Source organism: Bactrocera oleae, chromosome 4, assembly GCF_042242935.1.
Source record: "Bactrocera oleae isolate idBacOlea1 chromosome 4, idBacOlea1, whole genome shotgun sequence".
NCBI classification, from domain to species: domain Eukaryota; kingdom Metazoa; phylum Arthropoda; class Insecta; order Diptera; family Tephritidae; genus Bactrocera; species Bactrocera oleae.
Genome location: NC_091538.1, coordinates 62770878 through 62793174, shown reverse-complemented (window position 1 = coordinate 62793174; position 22297 = coordinate 62770878). Strand labels below are relative to the sequence as shown.

Below are 22297 nucleotides of genomic sequence, written 5' to 3'. Positions count from 1 at the left end.
TTAAATTCTAAAATATATATGGTAATTGTTTGAAATTTTATATTTCGAGGTAAATACATCGATTGAGGAATATTCTATAATTGCAACCCTGGCTAACACGCTACTTTTCAGCGAATTGCTCGGCGGCCATGCATTCGCACAACACTGTGCGCGCCATATTGTAAAGTTCTTCAGCTGCAAACCGTACGTACACGAACGGTCCGTGCTAAAAATTTATTTGTGCCCGTTTGTGAAATAGTGAAAAAAATTCCAAAGTTATTTCATTTAAATAATGAAAAAGCTATAAGAGGTGCAGAAAAAAAATTATTAGCCAAACATTAAAAAATTTGCTTATATGTAAAAGTAGAGCTATACGTAAGTAGTAGAAACAGTTTGAGGGTTCCCTAGACGGTTTTTACAATTTTTATAGGAGATGAAATTTATAAATCCTAAATATCGAAGATAAAAACTCATAGAAATTTAAGCAAAGTTTGTAGAAGAAGAAATCCAAATTGAAGGAGCGCTAGAAAGTAATTTATATATATGTATTTTTTTTTTTTTTAGTTTTTTTTTTTACTCAACTACTAATTGTAAAAGTGAATAAGCAAAAGTGATGAAGAAAGGCGACTTCATTATAACTAAAGAAATTATTTAAGGGAAATTAATATATAACGAATTTAAAACGTCTTGTATCTTTGTGCGTATATTTAAGTCTGCAAGAAAACAGTGATGAGATGGCTTGCAAAAAACAAATTGAATACGCGGCACAGGAAAACATTATCGATCCTACAAAAGAAAATTTTAATTACGAAAGGCACGTAGGTGCAACGAAAAAGTGTTTAAAATCTAACTAATATAAAGTTTAGTCTACAAATACGGCGAATTTAATTAGTGGGTAAGTGGTATTTATTAAATATTTGTAAAATTTAATATCAAAAGTTGATACTCTTATGGTGGTGCAAGCGAAATGCAAGTTTGACATTACATTTCGGACTTTACACAAAATTAAAAAAAAAAAAATTTAGATACCATTTGAACAATTTGTATGCACATACATACATTTCAAAGGATTTTTTAATATAAATAAGTAATTATTTAGAATAAAATGTATGTACATATACTTACGTGAACTGATGCATATTTAGTTCATAGTTGAAATCGGTTCAGGCATTGGCGCTTCAATATTCAACTCGTAGGTAGAATATCCTACCAATTAACTAGTTTGACAGGTTTTAAGGTTAAGTTAATATTTTTGTTTTGCTTTTACAAATACAACTAAATAAATTCTAACCAAAAATTCATCATGGCCTTCTTGCTTGTTGCTTTGTTTTTGCACATTTGTTGTTGGCTATGAAGTCAGGGCACACATGTGGGATTACATTATTCAGTCTTATCACCGGTATTTTTTCATTTTACCTTAATAAAGACGTTTTTTTAAACATACGATAAAAAGTACAATAAGTTATATACGAATTAAACGAATATATTATAAGGGTTTTAAATAATATTATAGTTACAGTGATTTTTTTTTGACCATATGGTGCCTACAAAAAAGCTTATTTTTAGAAAAAGATTTGATTATATTTGATTCTATAGCTACAGCTTTCGAGAACATGATTTCAATTACACCATTTTCTCCTTAATTTACAGTTTAGGCATTTCACATTTAGCTAGATACTCGGCAACTTTTAACATGGTATACAATTATCTGGTAACCCCTACCTAAAATTTCATACAACGGGTTTTATAAAGAAAACTAATATATATAGCCATGTATGGTTTGAATTTGTCGTTACTAAACGTTTATATGTCTATCCTAGTTTTTGATATAGATATTAATATTCTACAATTTCAAATGTTTATTATCATAAAAAGTTTTATTTATAACTCTATTATATTATATATAAATTCTCAATGATCACTATAGGGTCTACCGAGAAGTAGAAGAGCTTTAAATATGCCATTAATTTGCAGTTAATTTCAGATTCAATACTTAATTAGTTTCACTTGATGTTATGAACCAATTCAGTGTAATTTTGGGTTGTGTAATTCTATGCAGAACTACTGTAGTAATCAAATAACATAGTCTTCGAATAACTACAATCTTCTTGTAGAATCTGTATGGCTGCAGCTTGCAGTAGATAGTCTCACTAAATACAAATATTAACCCGTTTTAAAACTACGAATCAATGAAACATGCTGTGTATATATATTTTCCAACGATATGAACAGAAATTTTAATATATTCTCCCAGATGTATTTTACGTTTTTTTGAAATATTATGATACAATTGCAAGCTGAAAATGTATTTTGTATTAGTTGTAAAAATATATCACAAATATTAACGTAATACAAACCTTGAGTGCGTACAAAATAAATTGTTCTAACTTTCAAAAGTTTCTAATACACGATTCATATGATTTCAGCTGTCTTCACAACTGTGTTACTTCTCCAGTGCTCTTTTTCCGTTGATTGAAGCACTAAATTTGCAACGACCGCAATTTTTTTTTTATCTAAAAGATACATTTTTAGTGGTATTTATATTTCACATTTACTTGTTTTCGTTTGTAAAATCGTGTTAACTCTTTCAAACGTACTGCACATTGTATCGGTATCTTTCACCTTACGTAAGTGATATGTTAGTGCGCTCACCTAACAGATGAGCACGAACAGCATAAATTGAGCGACTAGCAAACAAAATCCAGAAATACACACAGATACTCTCGGTGAAACTCACACCAATATATTCACGTGAATATGAGAATTTAGTAAAATTGTTGAGTTTATGACTGAGGAGAGATCGCTGGCGGGCGGTTTATTAGTACAGCGGCAACTTGTAGAAAATTGTTGAAGACTGTCAGAGCGAGCGTTAAAAAGTCGGCACATCCGCCAGGGCAATGAAAACCTTTGAGGAGGCAATTCTTATTGCGATTAATTTCACGCGTCGATTTGTGGTCATCCTATTCAACACCAGCAACACCAAATCTAATTGTAATCATACTAGTCACATTTTGTGCATTCAAAACTTTGCTAGGTGTGTGACTCCACCAAATCATTTATATGATGTATGAGTAAAATAAAAGGGAAGAGAACTTAATGCCTATGGTGGTTATTGGTTTGGTTTGGTGATGGCTCATGACTTCCGATGCCGAATATTCGTCTATGATATTATACGGTTTTGTAAATGGTGGAGTCTGTTGATTTTATACAGCGCACAGAGGCCATGAGTTATGCTCAATTTCCTCGCATGTCTCTTCCACACGTGACTACATATACCGAAATTTGTCAATTTCAGTACAATTTTTGGTTATTAATAATATTAAAATATGTGAAGTTTGCACTTTTTTACCTGAACGATGTATTTCCTCCAGCACCTGGTTAACACAATTGAATGTTACAAAATTTGTGCACAAATATGCTATGTTCAGGGAACATAACCAGTGTTACCAGATTTTAATTTGTTTAAAATATATTTGCACACAATCAGAATTTTTTTAATGTATTTTTTGGTATAACTATGTATTAAATAATAAATTTGACGTAATATGTTTCCCCTAACTTTTTAAATTCTCTGAACTCTGCCGAGTTGACAGTTCTTGACCGGTTAAAACTCCGGTTACGTAAACCCGGCTGTAATGTGAGCGGTTTAAATAGTTTTAATTTTATTTAAAAAAATATGTATTTATTGCAACAGTAATAATCTTACTGCGCAATGCTAACAATTTATATATATATTAATTTACGTTATTAATATTTTCGTGTGGTAACACTGACAGCCCGTTCGGCAGAAAACGACGATCCTCGTCTTTCTTCGCAGGCAGTCTTTCGAACACTTTGTATTTGTCGTGGTATTTAATCGAAAATGTTTGCGGCGGCGGTAAGATGTAACAAAACATTTACTCATCAAATTTTTGTGAATATCTGTAGAAATTCATTGAGAAAGAAATTAATTAAAAGGGAATTCAATTGTGAAAAATATCTAAAATTAAAAATTAGTGAATAATAGTGGTGAAAACATTAATAATATGTGCGAACTAACGAAACAGTGTAGAAAGTAATTTATTTGCCAAGTGAAACATTAAATAAAATTGCTGGGTAAAACTGGGCGCGAGTAATTTACATTACAAAGAAAACAAGTGAAATGTAAAACTGTGAAGAAATTGAATTTTGTAAGAAAAAATCTGTATTCAATAATTGAACGGAGATATAAAACAAAGGCCAACATAAAATTGGTTGCTTTGGGTTTGGTGACGGTGCTGATGTAAGTGCAATTTTTCATATAAACGACATTTTGTTTTAGTTTTTGGTACTTTAATGCATATTAAGAAGTAAAAAATATAAATTGTGTTGAAATAAACTAAGAGAAGTAATATTTTCCAAAGTTTATTAGCTGCAAAATTAAAAGAAAAAATGCATAAATTTTTAGGTTAGGTCAATTCAATTGGTTTATATACGTCGTTTTGTTCCTCTATTTCACCTCCGCTGTCGTCGTGCATATATGTATACACGCGCGCTCGTGAACATTTAGCATACACATACACATTTTACGACATATGTGTATAGAGTTCAAATTCATACATAAATATGTATACAGTGAGTGGTTATATATATATATATAGATATATATATATATACGAAAATTTGCCTTTCTGACAAAAACGTATGACTGGCAACGACGATAAAGTCAACGGCGTTGCTGTGTTGGGGCTGAATTTTTTTCGTGTATATACATATACACTCAAAAGTATATAAACAGGACGGGCCGTTGCCATATCACAGAACTAGGAAGAATTTTGAAAGTTAAGTTTCGTGTTATTATAAATAAATATAAATTAATTATAATTTATTTTACATGGAAAGTTAATATGCACATTAAAATGAGATGTGATATTGCAAATGGTTTGAACAATATTTGTAGATTTAAAATAATGTTGGGTTAAACGAAAAACTAAGTGGCAACAATAGCAAATCGTTTGTTGTATTCGGTCATATTCGGGTGATCAGTAGTCGTACGCCTTTTAGTCTAAATTAAAAAAAAAAAATTAAAAATTGAAATAAAATATAGACAACGAATGCCGAGAACGACTTGAAATTTTACTTTTATTTTACTCCTTTGCTTTTATTGTAATTCCGTTTTCGAGTGTTGTTTATTTATGGTTATTTGCAAATTTATTAATAGAGACGACAGATTGAATCGATGTAAATATTTAATAAAAATACGAAAACGACAAAGAATCTTTATTGCCATAAACCTCCCAACACCTTAAAGTTTCAAAATAAAATTACATATTAAGGTGCATATCCAGTATTATATATTCACCCAGCATAGCTTTTTTACAACTTATTATAGGTATACCAAGTAACTTTGTTATTATTTGTAGCTATGAATGCAAATTATATTATACCTACTTACATACATATATGAAGATAAGATACCCTCAAAAATGGAGGGAAACCCTATGCATGCCCACCGTATCCCGCCTCAAGAGATACTAGTGGCCATTTTCAGTTCGTTTAGGTACTGCTATGAGGAGCTCTTGTTTGGATGTGCAGTGTATATAGTATTTTTCACCCAGTATAGTACAATGACGCGTTGTATTCGCGGGCGCATACCTCATATTTGTATGCAGCTTCACCACCCCATTCGCCACCAATTTCCTCTCTTCTCCAAGCAAGTCTTGAAATCGCATTCAAATATTCCACTTTGACTACCGTGGGTAGTCAGCCAGTCAGACAGCCACCATTGTCGTTGTCGTCGTCGTCACTGCTGCTGACCCATTCAAAACAATAACAAAAACAAGGTACTCAAACTACTAGCACACAAGCAAACTCATTTTCAAGGATTGTGTCATTTTATTTCTCTTTTACACTCATTCGTATGATGATGTCAAAACTAGTATCACTCACTGAAGTTGTTTCACTTTAACACACGCGTTTGTTGCGTTTGTATGGCTCGGTTCGTCGCTTTCTCTTGTTATATACGAGCGCATAATCAGCAAAAGCGACGAAGTGTTTGTATTTTCCTTATCTCTGCTAGTACAGTTTACAATAATAATATGTTCGAATACTCAGACAATGTTTAATCGATTAAAAGTGTGATATTTTTATTTTAAATTTGTAATGCACTTTTGATAGTTTTTCCTGAGTTGCAAATATATGAATAAAATATAATGTGTTTACTGTTTATGATATTTGGGCCCATCTTTCTCACCAATTGCATAAAAGAAAAGTTTCGCCAGCGATGCAAAAAATTGATACATGCATCAATGTAAATAAAAATTCACATGCCTCTATATAGTAAAAATATTACCGGGTCGCAAATATTTTAATTTTAATAATTAACCAAGCTGATCAAAAAATCAAAAAAACAAATATGCTTATAGTGAAATCGTGATCTGTGGTAGAATTAAAAAAAAAATTGGTAAATATTACGAATGTTTAATACCTAATTGTTTTTTATAATATGCAACTGGGAGGATACAATTTTGATACAAGAATCTATAGAGAAAAACTTTGTTCTGTAAGTGTAATATGTATATACATATAAATATAATGGAAAATTTGTGTCTGGTTGCCTTAGATTTTTCTAAAGAGATGCGAGGAATAAAATTTGACATGCTTTTTTGTTTGTATATAATTTTAAAATTATCAGCCAAAAGAGTATTGGTTATGCACCATGTTATATGGAAATTGGATTCACCTGTCAATATTGTGGCTGACTGAACTCTACAATCATTTATATACATTTTAATTCTGGATTTTTCAAACTATATATTGTAAAAGTGCATAAATATTTACTAAATACGCATAAATACGTTTACTATCTCATATATTGCACGTCACACAAGTTCGTATATTTATATACATACATATGTTCATATATGTAGGTATATTGGATTATTTTTTGTTACATACCTATATTAATCGCAAGCAAGTGCACGCATACAAGCAGGTCAGACTGATGACGATGGATTTGGGCGAACGATATTATTGGTGAACAAGGTGAAGTTTGTATGTGTGGGGAATGGGGCTTGGTATTTTCTCGTTGAGTTCCAATGGTTTGCTATTTTGCCTACCTTTTTGTTCTACTCCCTCCATAGTGGCGCTCTTTACGAGTACATATTGTATTATACATATGTATGTATGTATGTAGTGTGGTGTGCATTTTGAACTATTTTGTGCCAACTTGGAGAGCTTTTCTTTTATATAGAACTGCAATGTATACTACCTATAAATATGAAAAATATTATCCAAACTAAAAAGATTTTATTAGAGTTTGTGGAATATTTTTCATAACTAAAAACGTGAAAATAAATTGCAACTTTTGAAATGTTAAAAAATTGTATATGAATGTTTTCCTAGAAACTATTACATCCAAATTTACTGGCGGACTAGGATTTTTGTACGGCCAAGTAATGTAAACTCGGCAACATTTTTCAAAAGTATTCGGGGAATATTTTCTGTCGGTAAAACAACAACAACACGCAACAAGCTTTTTAATATTCTACATACCCAATAAATATGAGTAAATGTAATTTAAAGTTAAAAAAAATAATTTTTTTTATAGGGTAAAGCCCCTTCTATGAAAATTACAAATTTTCTTCATTTCAAGTATATTAAAACTCTTCTACATTGCCATGTACTATATACAATTTTTAACTTATTTTAATTATATATTTTTGGTAAAACTAATGAAAAATAATGTTTCTTCTTTTACAGATTTAGGATTTAGAAAGCTGTTTGTTTTGTCACACAGAGCTTTCAAAATTGCCTTCTGTGAGTTGACGGCGACTCACAGCGCAATGAAAAGGCAACACAGTCATCGTATGCCAATAGAAACAAAGCCGCAGCAAATATATAAATACAAATATCGTGTAAATAATAATAAACCGTATTTATTTCCATTGGAGTTGATGAGAAAGCCAAGTATTATTGAAAAAATTACTAAGTGAAATTAATAATTAAAAAAAAAACGTCGGCAGCTTTCGATAAAAATCATCATCTTTAAAGTGATATCTCTAAAGTTGAAAACAATTGAAATTGAAATACATTAAGTGCGTATAGACTACAATAAAAAATAATTGCAGCAATTGCAACCAAAATGATGAAACGTACGCGTGTGGATGAAGTCCAATACGGCACGCGACCTGGCCCTGGTGGTGTGGGTGGCAGTGGCGGTGGAGGCACTGGCGCGACCATAGTGGGGACCTCTAATCCCGGTAACACAGTTAATATTGGCACTGTTGTTCCCGGTAGCCATGGTAATACCAGTTTAAGTGTCGGTTTGTCAGGAAGTAATGCAACTGGTTCAATCCCACATCATCGCATTTTAATACCGCAACATGGTGGAGCGCAGACAATTGCTTATTTGCCATCAACTACACCAGCAGCGACAAACATGAAGGGTTCTGGTGGAATGGTGGATAGTAGTACTGGTAGCGGCAATTCCTCGAGTCACGATAATAGTGGAGGATCCAGTGGCAATACTGCGCAGTTACCTGGAGGAACAGTTGTTACTTCAGGCGGCGGTGCCGCGGGGACTGTCAATGCAGGAACAGTCCACACTCAAGCTGTGCAGTATTCTTCAACTTGTAAGTAAATTAAAATTATTTAAATATAACTTAGTAAAACCTTTGGTTAGGTATAAGAAAAAGAAAAAATTATGAAAAAATGTTTTATTTATTTCATTTATTTAGCCTACAATGTTTCATCAGTATCTTCCAGTGTTGGTGGTAATATTAAAACAAGTACAGATGGACCCGTGCAAATTCATGTAACCGGTGGTGGTGCTGGCAGTAATGTACAAAACTCTGCATCGCAGCCAAATTCTATGCGGACACGTACAATCAGCTCTTCTCAAAACATTGTTGTCGGCAGTGGAACTGCACTGAATGCAGCACAACCTCTGGCAGTGGTACCACCGTTACCAACAACATCGGGCCAACAACAAGGCCCTCCACAAGCTGGTCAGCCACAAGGTGGTCCTCCACGGCTTAAAGTGGAGGACGCACTTAGTTATTTGGATCAAGTTAAGTTCCAATATGCTGATCAGCCACAGATTTATAACAACTTTCTGGATATAATGAAAGAATTCAAATCGCACTGCATTGATACGCCTGGTGTAATTCAACGGGTGTCAACTCTTTTTAAAGGGCACACAGAACTGATTTACGGCTTTAATATGTTCCTGCCAGCCGGTTACAAAATCGAAATACATTCAGATGAATTAGGCGTTTCAGTACCCGTTGTGTCAATGCCATCAGCGTCGCCTAACAGCTTGCACAGTAGTATGTCTAATTTACCCGGAAATGTTGGCAATATCCAAACACCACTACTACATAAATCAAATCAAAGTAATTCAAGTAATACTTCGAGTACTATAGAACTTCAACAAATACATGGTAGCAGCAGCAGTAACGCAAGTGTGGCTGTCAATCTGATGACACACGGTGGCGCATCGTTGTCCCAAACAACAATACATGCACTACAGTCACCGGCTTCACAATCTTCGCCAAGTGGACCGGGAATGGCACAACAACATGCTCAAGTTGCTGTATCGCCTGCGCCATCGTCCGTTGCCCAAATTCAGAGTGTGACAGTGGCACCAGTTTCAGCGGCGCATTTACCACAAAATTTTTCACGAGATCGCGAGCGTCCTCCTATAGCGCCGGCCATAGTCACTAGTAGCATGGGCGGCGGCCCGCCCACACTTAATGCGCTTGGCGAATTGAACCCACAAATAAACAACACTGTCAGTAGTGGCAATATCGGTAATAGTGGAGGCAATGCCCACCATAATCTCCATCACATTCAACAGGCCCATCAGTCATTACTCATGGGTGAAACTGTAGGCCAACAAAATCAGCCGGTCGAGTTCAATCATGCGATATCGTATGTCAATAAAATAAAAGTAAGTTATTAACGACAATATGAATTTAAGCCGAAAAAATTCAATGTTTTTTTCTTAACTTTTCAGAATCGTTTCCAGAACAAGCCGGAAAAATATAAAAAATTCCTCGAAATTCTTCACACTTATCAGAAAGAGCAGAAAGTGATTAAAGAAGGTAGTCCCAATCAAGGGAAAACATTGACCGAACAAGAGGTGTATACACAGGTTGCAAAGTTATTCGGTCAGGATGAAGACCTTTTGCGCGAATTTGGTCAATTTCTTCCGGACGCCACGAATCATCAAGGCGCACAATATATGTCCAAATCGCATAACGATCACAAACGTTGCAGCACTAACATAGCTGTGGGCCCAATGGCTAACAGCGTTAGTGGCGCAATAAGCGTTGGAGGCGGTAGTGGCCATCATATGGCCATGCCAGCAGCATCTAGTTCCCCGCTACATCTCAATAGTGGCGCGACATTATCACAAATTGGTGGTGGTACACATGCAACGGTATTAGGAAACTTATCTGCTGTGAATACAAGTGTAAGCATCAAATCGTACAACAACACCCAACCGCAGCCTCAAAATCATGTGATCAGTGCGAACGCAGTAGGGGGCCGTGGTGGAGACGTAGATTATGCACACCACGTAACGCTTCATTCCAGTAGCGGAGTTCATTTGAAGGTGATACATGATGGTGTTCACCACGATTTAAATGTCGGCTCAAATATGCGCAACTATGAGAAAGACACGCATCGTAGCAATCATCACGCTATAACTGGTATAAAATATTCACACGGAGCAGGGTCTAATGTTACCGGAGTTACCAGCCACTCTTCCAAGAAGTCGCCAAGCTACAATTCCGGATTTGGTGCGATAAGTAGTAGTGGCAATGCAGCAATGAGTAGTAGTAGCGGAATTGATCGAACGTCGATTAATATGAATTATTCGCACCATGTACTCGGTCATTTATCGGCAACGCGTCGTCCAGCAATTGATGATGGCGGTAGTGGTAGTGGCGGTGGCGGCGTAGGTGGTGGACCACCGCCGCCTAAAAAACACAAGCCGATTTGTAAGGACGTCACATTTTCAGAGGCATCGCGAAAGTGCACCATATCCGACGCGGCATTCTTCGATAAAGTGCGCAAAGCATTACGAAATCCTGATGTATACGACAACTTTTTGCGTTGTCTAACACTATTCAACCAGGAGATTGTGTCAAAGACTGAATTGTTGAATTTAGTAACGCCATTCTTAAGTAAATTCCCAGATTTACTAAGCGGATTTACTAAATTTTTGGGACAACCTGTGTCGCAAATGCCTTCGGGCGGTAGCGGCGGTACTGGCACCGGCATATTCGGTTTGGAAGAAATACCTATGCAATCGGCGCATCGACAAAGCGGCAGCCTAAGTAATGCAGGTGCAATAAACGATCGTCAAGGCAATCATCAAGGCGGCGAATTGGCACAGGATATCGATTTAACCTCGTGCAAACGACTTGGTGCATCCTATTGCGCCTTGCCACAGTCTATCGTCCCGAAAAAATGTTCTGGCCGTACAGCGTTATGTCGCGAAGTGCTAAATGATAAATGGGTGTCATTTCCAACATGGGCCAGTGAGGATTCGACGTTTGTAACTTCACGCAAAACACAATTCGAGGAAACCATTTACAGGTGCGGTTAAATTTTTTTTTGAAGCATTTTATCATTTTTGCATTACATCCTCGTACAAAACACATTAACACATAAATTATATATTTTGGCAAATTTCACTTTTTGTATACAAAAAAACACTAAATAAATATCTAAACCACAAAAATTCTAATCAAAGGAATATTCACAGGACGGAGGATGAACGTTTCGAATTGGATGTGGTAATTGAGACTAATAGTGCAACAATACGTGTACTCGAGGGTGTGCAGAAGAAAATGTCACGCATGTCACCGGAAGATTTGAGCCGATTTTATTTGGACGACTACTTGGGTGGCACCTCACAGACGATACACCAAAGGGCTATACACCGCATATATGGTGATAAGGCAGGCGAAATAATACAAGGTCTAAAGAAGAATCCCTCGGTTGCAGTGCCAATAGTGCTCAAACGTTTGAAAGTGAAAGAGGAGGAGTGGCGCGACGCACAAAAAGTAAGCTTGCCTACTTATTAAATCTTGTATTGAACACATTTCCATTTAAAAATTTCAAATTATTAATATATTTTAATCATTTACGTTTTATTAGGGCTTCAATAAGCTGTGGCGTGAACAAAACGAGAAGTATTACTTAAAATCACTCGACCATCAGGCAATCAATTTTAAACCGAACGACATGAAAGCGTTACGTTCCAAAAATCTCTTCAATGAAATTGAAACATTATACGATGAGGTATGTAGCGACAATTAATGTTAATAATTGTTCAAGTAAAATAATAATTGTTGTCTCTGGTTTCGCTTAGCGCCACGATCAAGATGATGAAAATGGTGAACCTATTACTGGACCACATCTCGTGCTGCCATATAAAGATAAGACAATACTTGATGATGCGGCGAATTTATTAATTCACCATGTAAAGCGTCAGACTGGTATACAAAAGCAGGAAAAGACTAAAATCAAACATATATTGCGGCAATTCGTGCCCGATCTGTTTTTCTCGTCCCGTCAACCGTTAAGTGACGATGAACGTGAGGACGGTGAGTCAGTTGCTTAGCAAATGCTAATTAGTATCTATGTATTTTACATAAATCCATTTATATGTTAGAAATTATTTAATTACAAATTGATTTTATTTCTGCATTAAATTTCTATATACATGACCATTGAACTTTTTAATTAACAATATAGTTATTTGCATATGTTACACTTAGTATTTAATTAAAATTTTTATTAATTAGTTTGAATTTGTTGTTTCTGTGCCCGCCATAAATAATTTAGTCAATGTTTTTTTCTTCTTTTCTTTTTTTTCTTAACAATCAATTCATTATCATCTACACCCCTACATTCTCATACACTAATAATTACATTAAATATATAATTATATTTTTGCACTTTCTTTGTTATTGAATCTTTGAATTTATTTACTTACTACCAACTATTCTTCCTATCGCTTTTTTTTATACATAACACAAAATTAATTATTTGTTCGCTATCTGCATCTATTAATAAACCTCTTACTCTAAACTGTTCCTCGACTCGAACAATTTCGTTTCACGCTTTGCCATACTTCATATTTTTATCTGTAAAGTATTCCCATTTTTAATAGATGACAACGAAAAGATGGATGTCGATTGCACGACAACAGGCAACCGGAGCGAACGTGAGTTACATGCCAGCAGCGGTGGCAAAGGTAGTAGAACATCAAGTGGTAGTACATCGAACACCGATACAAATTGTGGTGCAACAGTAAATTCCAAGTCCGATAGCACTGGTTCACATGATAAAAATTCTTTAAATTCATCGACAGAAAATAGCATTTTGTTGGAAAATCACAAAAATGGTGAATCAAGTGCATCAGCTGTAAATAGTAATAACAGCGCTGGGCAAATTGCCGTTGCGGATCGCAACACTGGTAATACATCTGCGTCCAGTTCATTAAGTGTGGGCGAAAAAGCCACCTCCAATAAAGATTCCAACTCGTCGTCGCTGGCTAAGGGCCAAGTCAATAATATTACCGCTGTCGACGATGCGAATAACGCTGGTCGTTCGGCAGCTGAAGCACTAACTAAACCCAACACCAATGTAGTATCTTCTACAATATCCACAACAGTAACGGTGTTGTCAGAAAATAAGACACAAGGAAATAGTAATGTGACTGGCGCTGCTACGGGCGAAAATACATCTGGACACAAGGATATTGCCGGCATGGCGTCATCATCTAGCACAATAACACCAACTGTGTTAAAAGCTGGCGGAATAAAAGATGCAAATGAGAAAAATAATAGCAATGCTGCCGACAATAGTGCTGGCACAAATGCAGCGACGGCAGCCTCAACTAATGCCAGCGATTGTAATTCTGTTGATGCAATCAAGGTGGAAATTAAGGAGGAATCACCAGATATGGATGTTGACATACAGCTGCCACCTCATGCTGTCAGTAAACATTTGGTAAGTGTCTAATACCTTCAATTTTGAGCAACATAAAAATTTAAACAAAATATCAATGAAATAAAGTAAGTATGAAAAATTAATACTGGCAACTAGTAACAAGTTGGCGATTTTTTCGACTCGTTGTTTGTTGGTATTGCCAACCTAAAAAAAAAAGAAGTACTTTTGTGTAATTTTGCAAATACACATGAATAATGAAGTACGAATTCAATACGTACTTTTTTCGTGCAGTTCTATTTCATAATAATATTTATTCTTGACTATAACAAATGTTTGGCGGTAAAAATCATTTTGATGCTATACATTCTCTGGTTATTCTTTAGAAATTTGTTCTCAACCTCAATTTAAATTATTGTTTTTTTTTTAATATTTGGATTTTGATAATAATCTAATAATTCAATTAAAAATAATATATTATAATAGGAGGAGGCGTACACACTTTTCTTTGCCAACAACAATTGGTATTTATTTTTGCGACTACATGCCATTTTATGTGAGCGGTTGTGCACAATGTATGAACGAGCGCAAATGTTGGCCATCGAAGAAGAACGTCATCGTTCAAATCGTCGTGAAAGCACAGCGACAGCATTAAGACTGAAACCGAAACCTGAACCGCATGTGGATGAGTATTATCCAGTTTTTCTGGAAATGCTCAAGAATGTGCTTGATGGTAATATGGATTCGAATTCATTCGAGGATTCTATGCGTGAAATGTTTGGCATACATGCCTACATCTCCTTTACGCTCGACAAGGTTTGTAATATCTAGTTTTACGTTCTCTATGAAATATTTAATGGATTGCTAATTTCTTTTAATTTCTGGTTTTTTTAAGGTTGTTTCGAATGCTGTCCGCCAGCTGCAAAACTGTGTTACTGAACGCGGTGCACTTGAGTGTGTTGAATTGTTCCATCATGAGCAACGACGTGGTGGTGCAGGCAGTTATTGCCGCGATGCGCAGAAGAATTACGCCAACGAATTGGCATACCAGCGCAAAGCTGAAGCTAGTTTACATGAGGAGAACTGCTTCAAAGTATATATTGTAAGTTTTTCTTATTATTAATTGCTCAATTTTATTTTTTGTGCGTAATTGATACATATTAAAGCCTGTTTTTTTAAATATATTTTTGCTTTAGTATAAAATTGACTGCCGTGTAACGATCGAACTGCTCGACACTGAAGTTGAAGAGGCGGAAAAACCTTTAAATAAAGTGAAATCTTGGAGTAAATATGTAGATCGTCTAGCTAACCCCGTCGCGAACAGCATTAGCAGTCAAAATGCTGTAAATTTGTCCAACACAAGTATGGGCGGTACAGCGAGTAATACTAGTGCCGTTAGCAACACAAGTAATTCTAATGCGCTGGGCATGCCGACTATGTCAGGCAGTCTAGCAGGTGCAAACGGCGGCGAAATTAAGCTTGAGCGGATGGATGATGACGCACTGGTGAGTAGTTAACTATTCGTGTTTTAAGCTCTTATATTTTTAGATAGCAATTTCGTTTATTATTTAAATTTTATTATAATGTTTTTTTAGTTTAATTTCTTCAACTGACTTATTTTTCTTGATAAATATTTGGTTGCATTATTGTAGGCGAACAATTGTTGCTAAGGGTAAAGCATGCGAATATCATTAAAATTTACACAGCGCCTATAAAAGCTAGTAGAAATTATTTGAAAAAAGCAAATTCTTAATATAAATTTATGTATTTTTTCTATCGGACATGCATATCTGTAAACTTGCAATTTTTGTTGTGTGTAAGAAATAATTGAAAAGAGGCGAGTAGGAGAGCAGTGAATGAACGTAAGAGAGAGAGAGAGAGAGAAAGAGATAAAATCGGTATTAAAAATTTTAAATTACTGATTTACAAAACTCTGTGCGTTTTACAAGAATGTACATATGTGTTATGATATTTAAAAATTTCGTTATACAGCATAACATCGCTAGAAACGCGCTTATAACTAGAATATATCAATAATTCTAATTGTCACTTATTGTACCGTAACAATTTGTTTGTATTCTCAAATGTTCTATAATAAAAACTATGTTAGAGAGCGAGCTGTCCGTGTCGTACAAAAATACAGATCTTTTCGATTCCGCGGACCCAACTGTCATAGTAACGTCCGCTTTTTGGTGCCATAATGGTTATATAAAAAATTATTCGCATTATTTTTATATTATCGTGTTTCAGATTCATATTGGCAATTATGTTTGTTTTGATTTACAATCCTATTGTCCTTCCGTTATAAACTCTCTAAAGTACACAAACTAATTGTTTTAAATAACAAGCACAAAGAAAATTATGAAAAGACATATATTTTCTCAATTATTTACGAATAAAGTTTAAATCTTAAGCGGCACATGTACTTGTAAAACGAACTAATACATATAACAAGATATTAACTCATTAGCACAATAAAGGGATATTATTAGCATGATATCGGCCTTTTCCGATTCCCAAGTCCGATTTTAACAAAAAGCTTGACTTTACCTCACCTCACCGAAATCACGTTACGATCGAATATTGACACCGATGCAACAATTTTATTTAAGTATTAGTTCAGTTGTATAAATGTAAATAAATGCTATATATTATTGATTTGATTTAATTTCTTTGCTGCGTTGTTTGAATGTTTTGATGTAAAACCTTCTGTTGTGTGTTTGTTCTTTTTGCTGCTTTAGTTTCTTTTGTGGTATAATTTAGTTCAGCAATGGTTCGTCCTTAAAAGTACAATTTTCACTCACCACTCTTCACTTATGAAAACGAATGAATAAGTCACCTCAAATCACTAATTAATGCTTTTTTGCATTTCTTCTCATTTTTTTCAATTTTTCGTACCAGGTCAAACCCCCCAACAAGGCTTAAAAAATCAAAAAAAAAAAAAAAATGAGCAAATACTAATAAATAATGTAAATTAAACGATTTTAACATTTTCTTAACTATCGCAGAGAAAGCATAAACAAAAAAAAAACCAAAGAAAGAAAATTCACTGCAATAAAAAAATGGCAACGAAGTGATGCATACCTAGATATGAGCATTAATTTATAATCCTACACATTTTTCACAAAACATATGGAACATAAATGCACATTTGTAAATTTTGCAGTAAATTTACCAAAAAAAAAAAAAGGCAACACAAACGCTGCCTATAACGAAAACAAGAAATGTTTTTATTTTCTCGACTTTAATTTTTTTTATTTATATCGCACACACCCTAGCTTTTGAACCATCTTCAAATTTAATTTATACACTCCCCATCAAGTTAAGTTATCTTGCTCTGGCAGTCGTGAAACTACTTTTATTGACTTCTATGTAGACACATACTTTTCTAAACTTAGTTTTTATACTAAACTTTTAAATCCAATATATTTATTTTTATAGGTAGCCCTATAAAATGTATATATATGTAAATGATTAGTGTGACAAGCTGAGTCAATTTAGCCATGTCTGTCAGTCCGTCTTTTTGTATATACGCCAACTTCAGTGTTTGAGATATCGATCTCAAATTTTGCACACGTTCTTCTTTCCACAAGAAGCTGCTTATATCGGACCATTAAAGCATATAGCTGCCTTACAAACTGAACGATCAAAATCATGTCCTGGTGTGGAAAACTTTTTTATTTGACGAAATATCTTCACGAAATTTGGCATGGATTATTGTCCAAGGCAACGGTACAATCTTCTAACAAATTGTTGAGATGGGACCACTTTAGCATATAGCTGTCATATAAAGAGTTCGATCGATGAATCAAAATCAAGACCTCTTCATACACTTTTATGCTATAAAAAATGCCCACATTGCTGGTTTTATGTTTTGTGTGAATGCAATTAATCTTTTTGCAATTTTCGAAACCGCGAAGCAACCAAAAGTTTTTCCCTTATTTTATTTTTTTTTTTTAATGCGTGTTTGTTGAGCAACTTACACTTGGTTGTGATTTTGTTTTTTTGTACAAGCTTTCATTTCAGTAAGATTTAATTATTCCCTCTGCATTATATATTTAATTGTGCGTGCTCATCTTGTTGACATGGCGAAAAAATTATTGTAAATAGATTCATACTATTGTATATAAAATTTAATCTTAGATCACTTACTAATAAAGAAATAACGGAACCACAAGCGTTTCTTTAATAGTCACTTGTTATTCTTTTTAAATACAAATTTTAATTTCGGTTTTGCATACAATCTAACTACGAAATAAATCAATACATCAATAAATAAATAAATGCTAAGTTAAGTTAATTGTAAAGTCACACTAAATATAACTGTAAATGTATAAATTATAAATTTACTACGCAAAAGCAATCGGTAACTAGTTGAATAGCTTTGAAATGTAGGTAATTTTAAAGTTAATGAGTGGCTAAGGCCAAACACCAATAACTTTTGGCAAATAAATATTAAATATATGCGATTGTTTTTTTTATAAGAAAAATGCTCTACTAGTACATTTACGTTGCGCCACAAACTCGAGTTTAACTTAATGTGAGTGAGTCCTTATTATGGTAAACTGGTGTATGCCAGTAGTTTATTTAATGTCAAACACCAAAAATGTCCAATGAACCTAAAATTTGTGGCGCAAAGTGATGGTACTATAAATTTCAATCAATCGAAAAATTGGTCTGTACTACAATTCAAGGGCGCGCTTACACACATATATATATATATATTCACTTGTTCCCTACTACAGTTTTGCTGGGCGGTTATTTGTAGCGCATAAAATTTCAACTTAAAAATTTTGTTTTTGGCTGAGAAAATCAAATTATACAATTGCTCTGCTAACTCTTATACCCAATGGCTGTAAAACTCCCACAAACTATAAGGTAAGTTCGAAATGTGTGGCAGCTATGTCAAATCAGCTGACAAATACTTTATTCTATGTTGTGCTAATTTAAAGTGAAGGGAGCTGCTGCGAATAAAACATTTTTTTTTTTTTTTTGTAATGTTTTTTATGCCCGTTTCTCTTTTATACAGTGTGTGTATGTGTGTTCCTTTTGTTGATGATTTGTTGTTGCAATTTTCCGTTTTTTATTTTTATTTTCTTTATTTTTTGTTATAAAGTTGTTTGCACTTGTGTGGATTTCTCAAAATGCATCCCTGTTTTTTGGGTTTTTTCCATTAAATTTCCATGTTTCCATATTTTGTTTTAAAGCTTACTTTAAAATGCACCGTCTATATGGGCGCTAATTGGAGAGTGTGGTTTGTAGTTGGATTACGAAATGCTCAATATTTTTTTTTTTTTTTTTTTTTTACAAATTTTGTACGATCGCTCTTTTTAGCTGAATTTATTGCTGTGTTTAATGATTCTTTAGTTTTAGCTATTTCGGCAGGCAATTTTATTATATCTTTATGTACATATATTTGTTTGTGGGTCAGTTATATTTTTTGCAATATATAATAATTTATACGTGAATAGCTGTAATTTCTTGAACCCTTCGTATGCGAGTGTTATAGTTGAAAAAATATCGCTACAAAGAAGCTCGTTTGACCTGGTACTTATTACATATTTCCATTTTTGGGCACTGTACGACGCGAACATTATTTCGTTCATTCATATTTCTTATAACTTTGCGAAATAATACATTTCTACATTTATATATATTACTTCTTGTTGTCGCGTTCGTTTATTTTCAATTTGCCTTTGATATATTTTAAGCATTATCGTTTCAATTTGAGTTATTTGCACGCATATTATATTATGAAAGCTAAATTTTACAACTACACCAATTACAAGAAACATGATAAATAAATTAATTTTCTTTAACTCCATCTTTTTATTCACAGGGTGCACATGTGACATGTAAAGCTCGCTTCCTCAAACGCAACAAGCGGCTGGCTTGCCTGCGCGCAGATCAGCAGACACGTTTGCAGCAATTAAAATCGGCGAACGCCACAACGAACACCGGCGCTACAAATGCATTAAATAAAGCATCCGCTGCAGCAGTAGCGAATGTAGCAGCAGACGCTGGCAGCGCCAGTGCCACTACAGACAGCAATATGAATAGCAGCAGCAGCAGCAATAACCCGGCGACAGCTGGCAGCGAAGCCCATTGGAGTTGGAATAAGCGACCGCCAGAACGCGTGGGCAGCATTGTGGTGGGCAGCGGTGCGGAGAAGTACTTCGTCAACGATCGCGACGAAATTAAATTCAACGCATTCGGCCGCCAAGTAATTGCAATCAACAAGAATCTACAGTTGTTCAAATGGGACTCGGTGCGGCGTGCGAAATTGGTGAGTGCTGCTTAAAAGTAAAACCTACACGAGCACATTTCAAATACCATGCTTTTGTGTGCAATTTATTTACGTATTTATTTTTCACTTCTATATTATAGTCACACACTAACGTAACGCAACGGAAACACAAACAATTTCAACGTTTTACACAAAAGTGGCTGGCGGAGCACGTTAGCGAACTGGCGCAACAGCAATGCACGGACTGGCTGCTCGGCAAGACGGTGCCTAACAGCAGCAGCAGTGGTGGTAGTAGTGTCAACTGGGCGCTGAAAACCAAGGTGATACCGCAAAATGATGTGAAACGTACGCCATACCGTATTTACAATCGTTATAAAGTGACATACAGCGGGAACCCGAACAGTTGTGCAGATGTTGCTAGTGGCAACAGTAGTGGCGTCGCTAGCGGTAGTCGTGTGCCAGGTGGTAGTAGTAGTAGTAGTGGTGGTGGTAATGCGCCGGTAGCGGATACTCATGCCACAACAACAGCAACGAATACGACGCATTGCAATAGCACGGCACAGTCGCAGACATCCTCGAATGCTGCAGCACTAGCAAATGTCGGTCCAAGCAATGTTGGTGGTGTTGGTGTGCCGGCGACTGCAAGTGTAGTGACGGTGACGACACCGTCAACATTAACATCCACAACAGAAGCGTATAAATTGGCAACAGGTAGTAGTAATAATAGCACCAGCAATAACAACAATCGACAATTGGAAAGCTGAATTTGACCGAAAAATGCGGTGAGCGGTAAACGTCGACGTTTAAGCGAACGCGCACAGGTTTGATTTACAGCAAGTAATACTGACAACAACAACACAACAATAAAAGAAAAAAAAAACAATTATGTAATGATAGCAGCTAAATAGCTTTCATAATGCAAGGCTATTTGATTTGATGCCCAGTTATGTGTATAATATTTTTTTCCTTTGTTCTTAAGATCATTTGTTATAAGTTTTGAATATTTGCAATTTAACACAAATTTTAGGCATTAAGAAATACATATTTTCCATATTTAACTATAAAATTACGTTTATTTTTTTTTTATTTGTGTTTACTAATTTATTTTGAAAAGAAGAAAGTAGTTGTTAGGTTCGTGAATAGCTGTAACTCATTTTCAAACTTACTCTACTCGGTTCAACTGAGCATAATATATAAATATAAACATACATACATAACATCTGAATTGTTTTAAGTTGTGCTTCTTAATAACAACTTCCGTTTGCAGGCCTAACACTGCATTAGATGTAGACAAAAAAAAAACAAAAACAAAAAAAACAATGGAAGAGCAGCTCAGTAAACGTGTACACGTACTAGTTTGTTATGCAACTATAAATTTAATTTAATTTATAGCAGTCTAGATGTATCACTAAATACTGTATAAAAACAAAAACAAAATTTGCTTAAGCTTGAGAATATGTAAATATAGTATATAGTTGTACGATGAGTATGTAAGGTAATAATCGTAGTCTACAAATCAGTGCATTAAGCTATTTATTTTAGTGCGTGAAACGGAGTTAATTTCATTTGCTTTAGATGCGGTTAATATCAGAGATATGCGTAGATTAATCTTTAAGTCTGTAAGTATGTTTTTTTTTGTTGCTTGTAAATAGCAAGAATTGTGTAGAGCAGAATAACACAGGTTAGAAAGGAAATAAAATATCGTAATAATAATGGAGTATATAATATAAAATGTGAAATTCTAACAAATAAGCATTTTTTCCTAGTTATATTAACTTTCAATTAAGAGTTATCGTGTGAATACAATTATTTTGTAATGATAAACGGATTTATTGAAAAATACATATAATAAATGATACATTTGAAAAAAAAATAAAAAATATTTTGTACGTTTCTTTATTTAAGTAGAAATCAAATTGCGCTAAGTGGAATGCAAAATGGAAATATGTTGAAGTAACTAAACAATTTATGCGGCGATTGTAGCGTTGCCTTGAGCAATATTTGATGCCAAATTTCGTGAGGATATCTTTTTAAATAAAAACATTTTCTATCTACAACTCGAAAACTGAGTATATACGTATATATATAAAAACGTATATACACACAAATAGGTGGTCATGTCTAAATCGCGTCAGCCTGTCACGC

The 22297-nt window shown here is 34.5% G+C and overlaps 1 protein-coding gene and 1 long non-coding RNA gene across 6 annotated transcripts; one reads left to right on the top strand and one right to left on the bottom strand.

Moving 5' to 3' along the window:
* The first annotated feature begins 157 nt into the window (after positions 1-157).
* Sin3A (SIN3 transcription regulator family member A) lies at positions 158-21589 on the top strand. Of its 5 annotated transcripts, none has more exons than XM_036369813.2 (14): positions 158-289; positions 692-874; positions 7699-8570; positions 8676-9889; positions 9956-11544; positions 11702-12014; positions 12109-12252; positions 12323-12557; positions 13109-13968; positions 14392-14721; positions 14801-15007; positions 15102-15410; positions 19745-20191; positions 20293-21589. In XM_036369813.2, exons 3-14 carry the CDS (start codon positions 8081-8083, stop codon positions 20914-20916), a joined length of 6762 nt encoding a protein of 2253 aa, XP_036225706.2. In that variant the 5' UTR covers positions 158-289; positions 692-874; positions 7699-8080; the 3' UTR covers positions 20917-21589. The 5 variants fall into 5 exon arrangements, with proteins under 5 accessions (XP_036225706.2, XP_036225702.2, XP_036225713.2 ...); XM_036369809.2 differs by having other exon boundaries at positions 163-354; XM_036369820.2 differs by lacking the exon at positions 158-289 and having other exon boundaries at positions 544-874; positions 11714-12014.
* LOC138857191 (uncharacterized) lies at positions 1829-3474 on the bottom strand. The gene is made up of 3 exons (XR_011396216.1): positions 3329-3474; positions 2337-3245; positions 1829-2276 (listed from the first exon to the last, which is right to left on the bottom strand). It is a non-coding gene; the product is annotated as an uncharacterized lncRNA (long non-coding RNA).
* Positions 21590-22297: the final 708 nt, after the last annotated feature.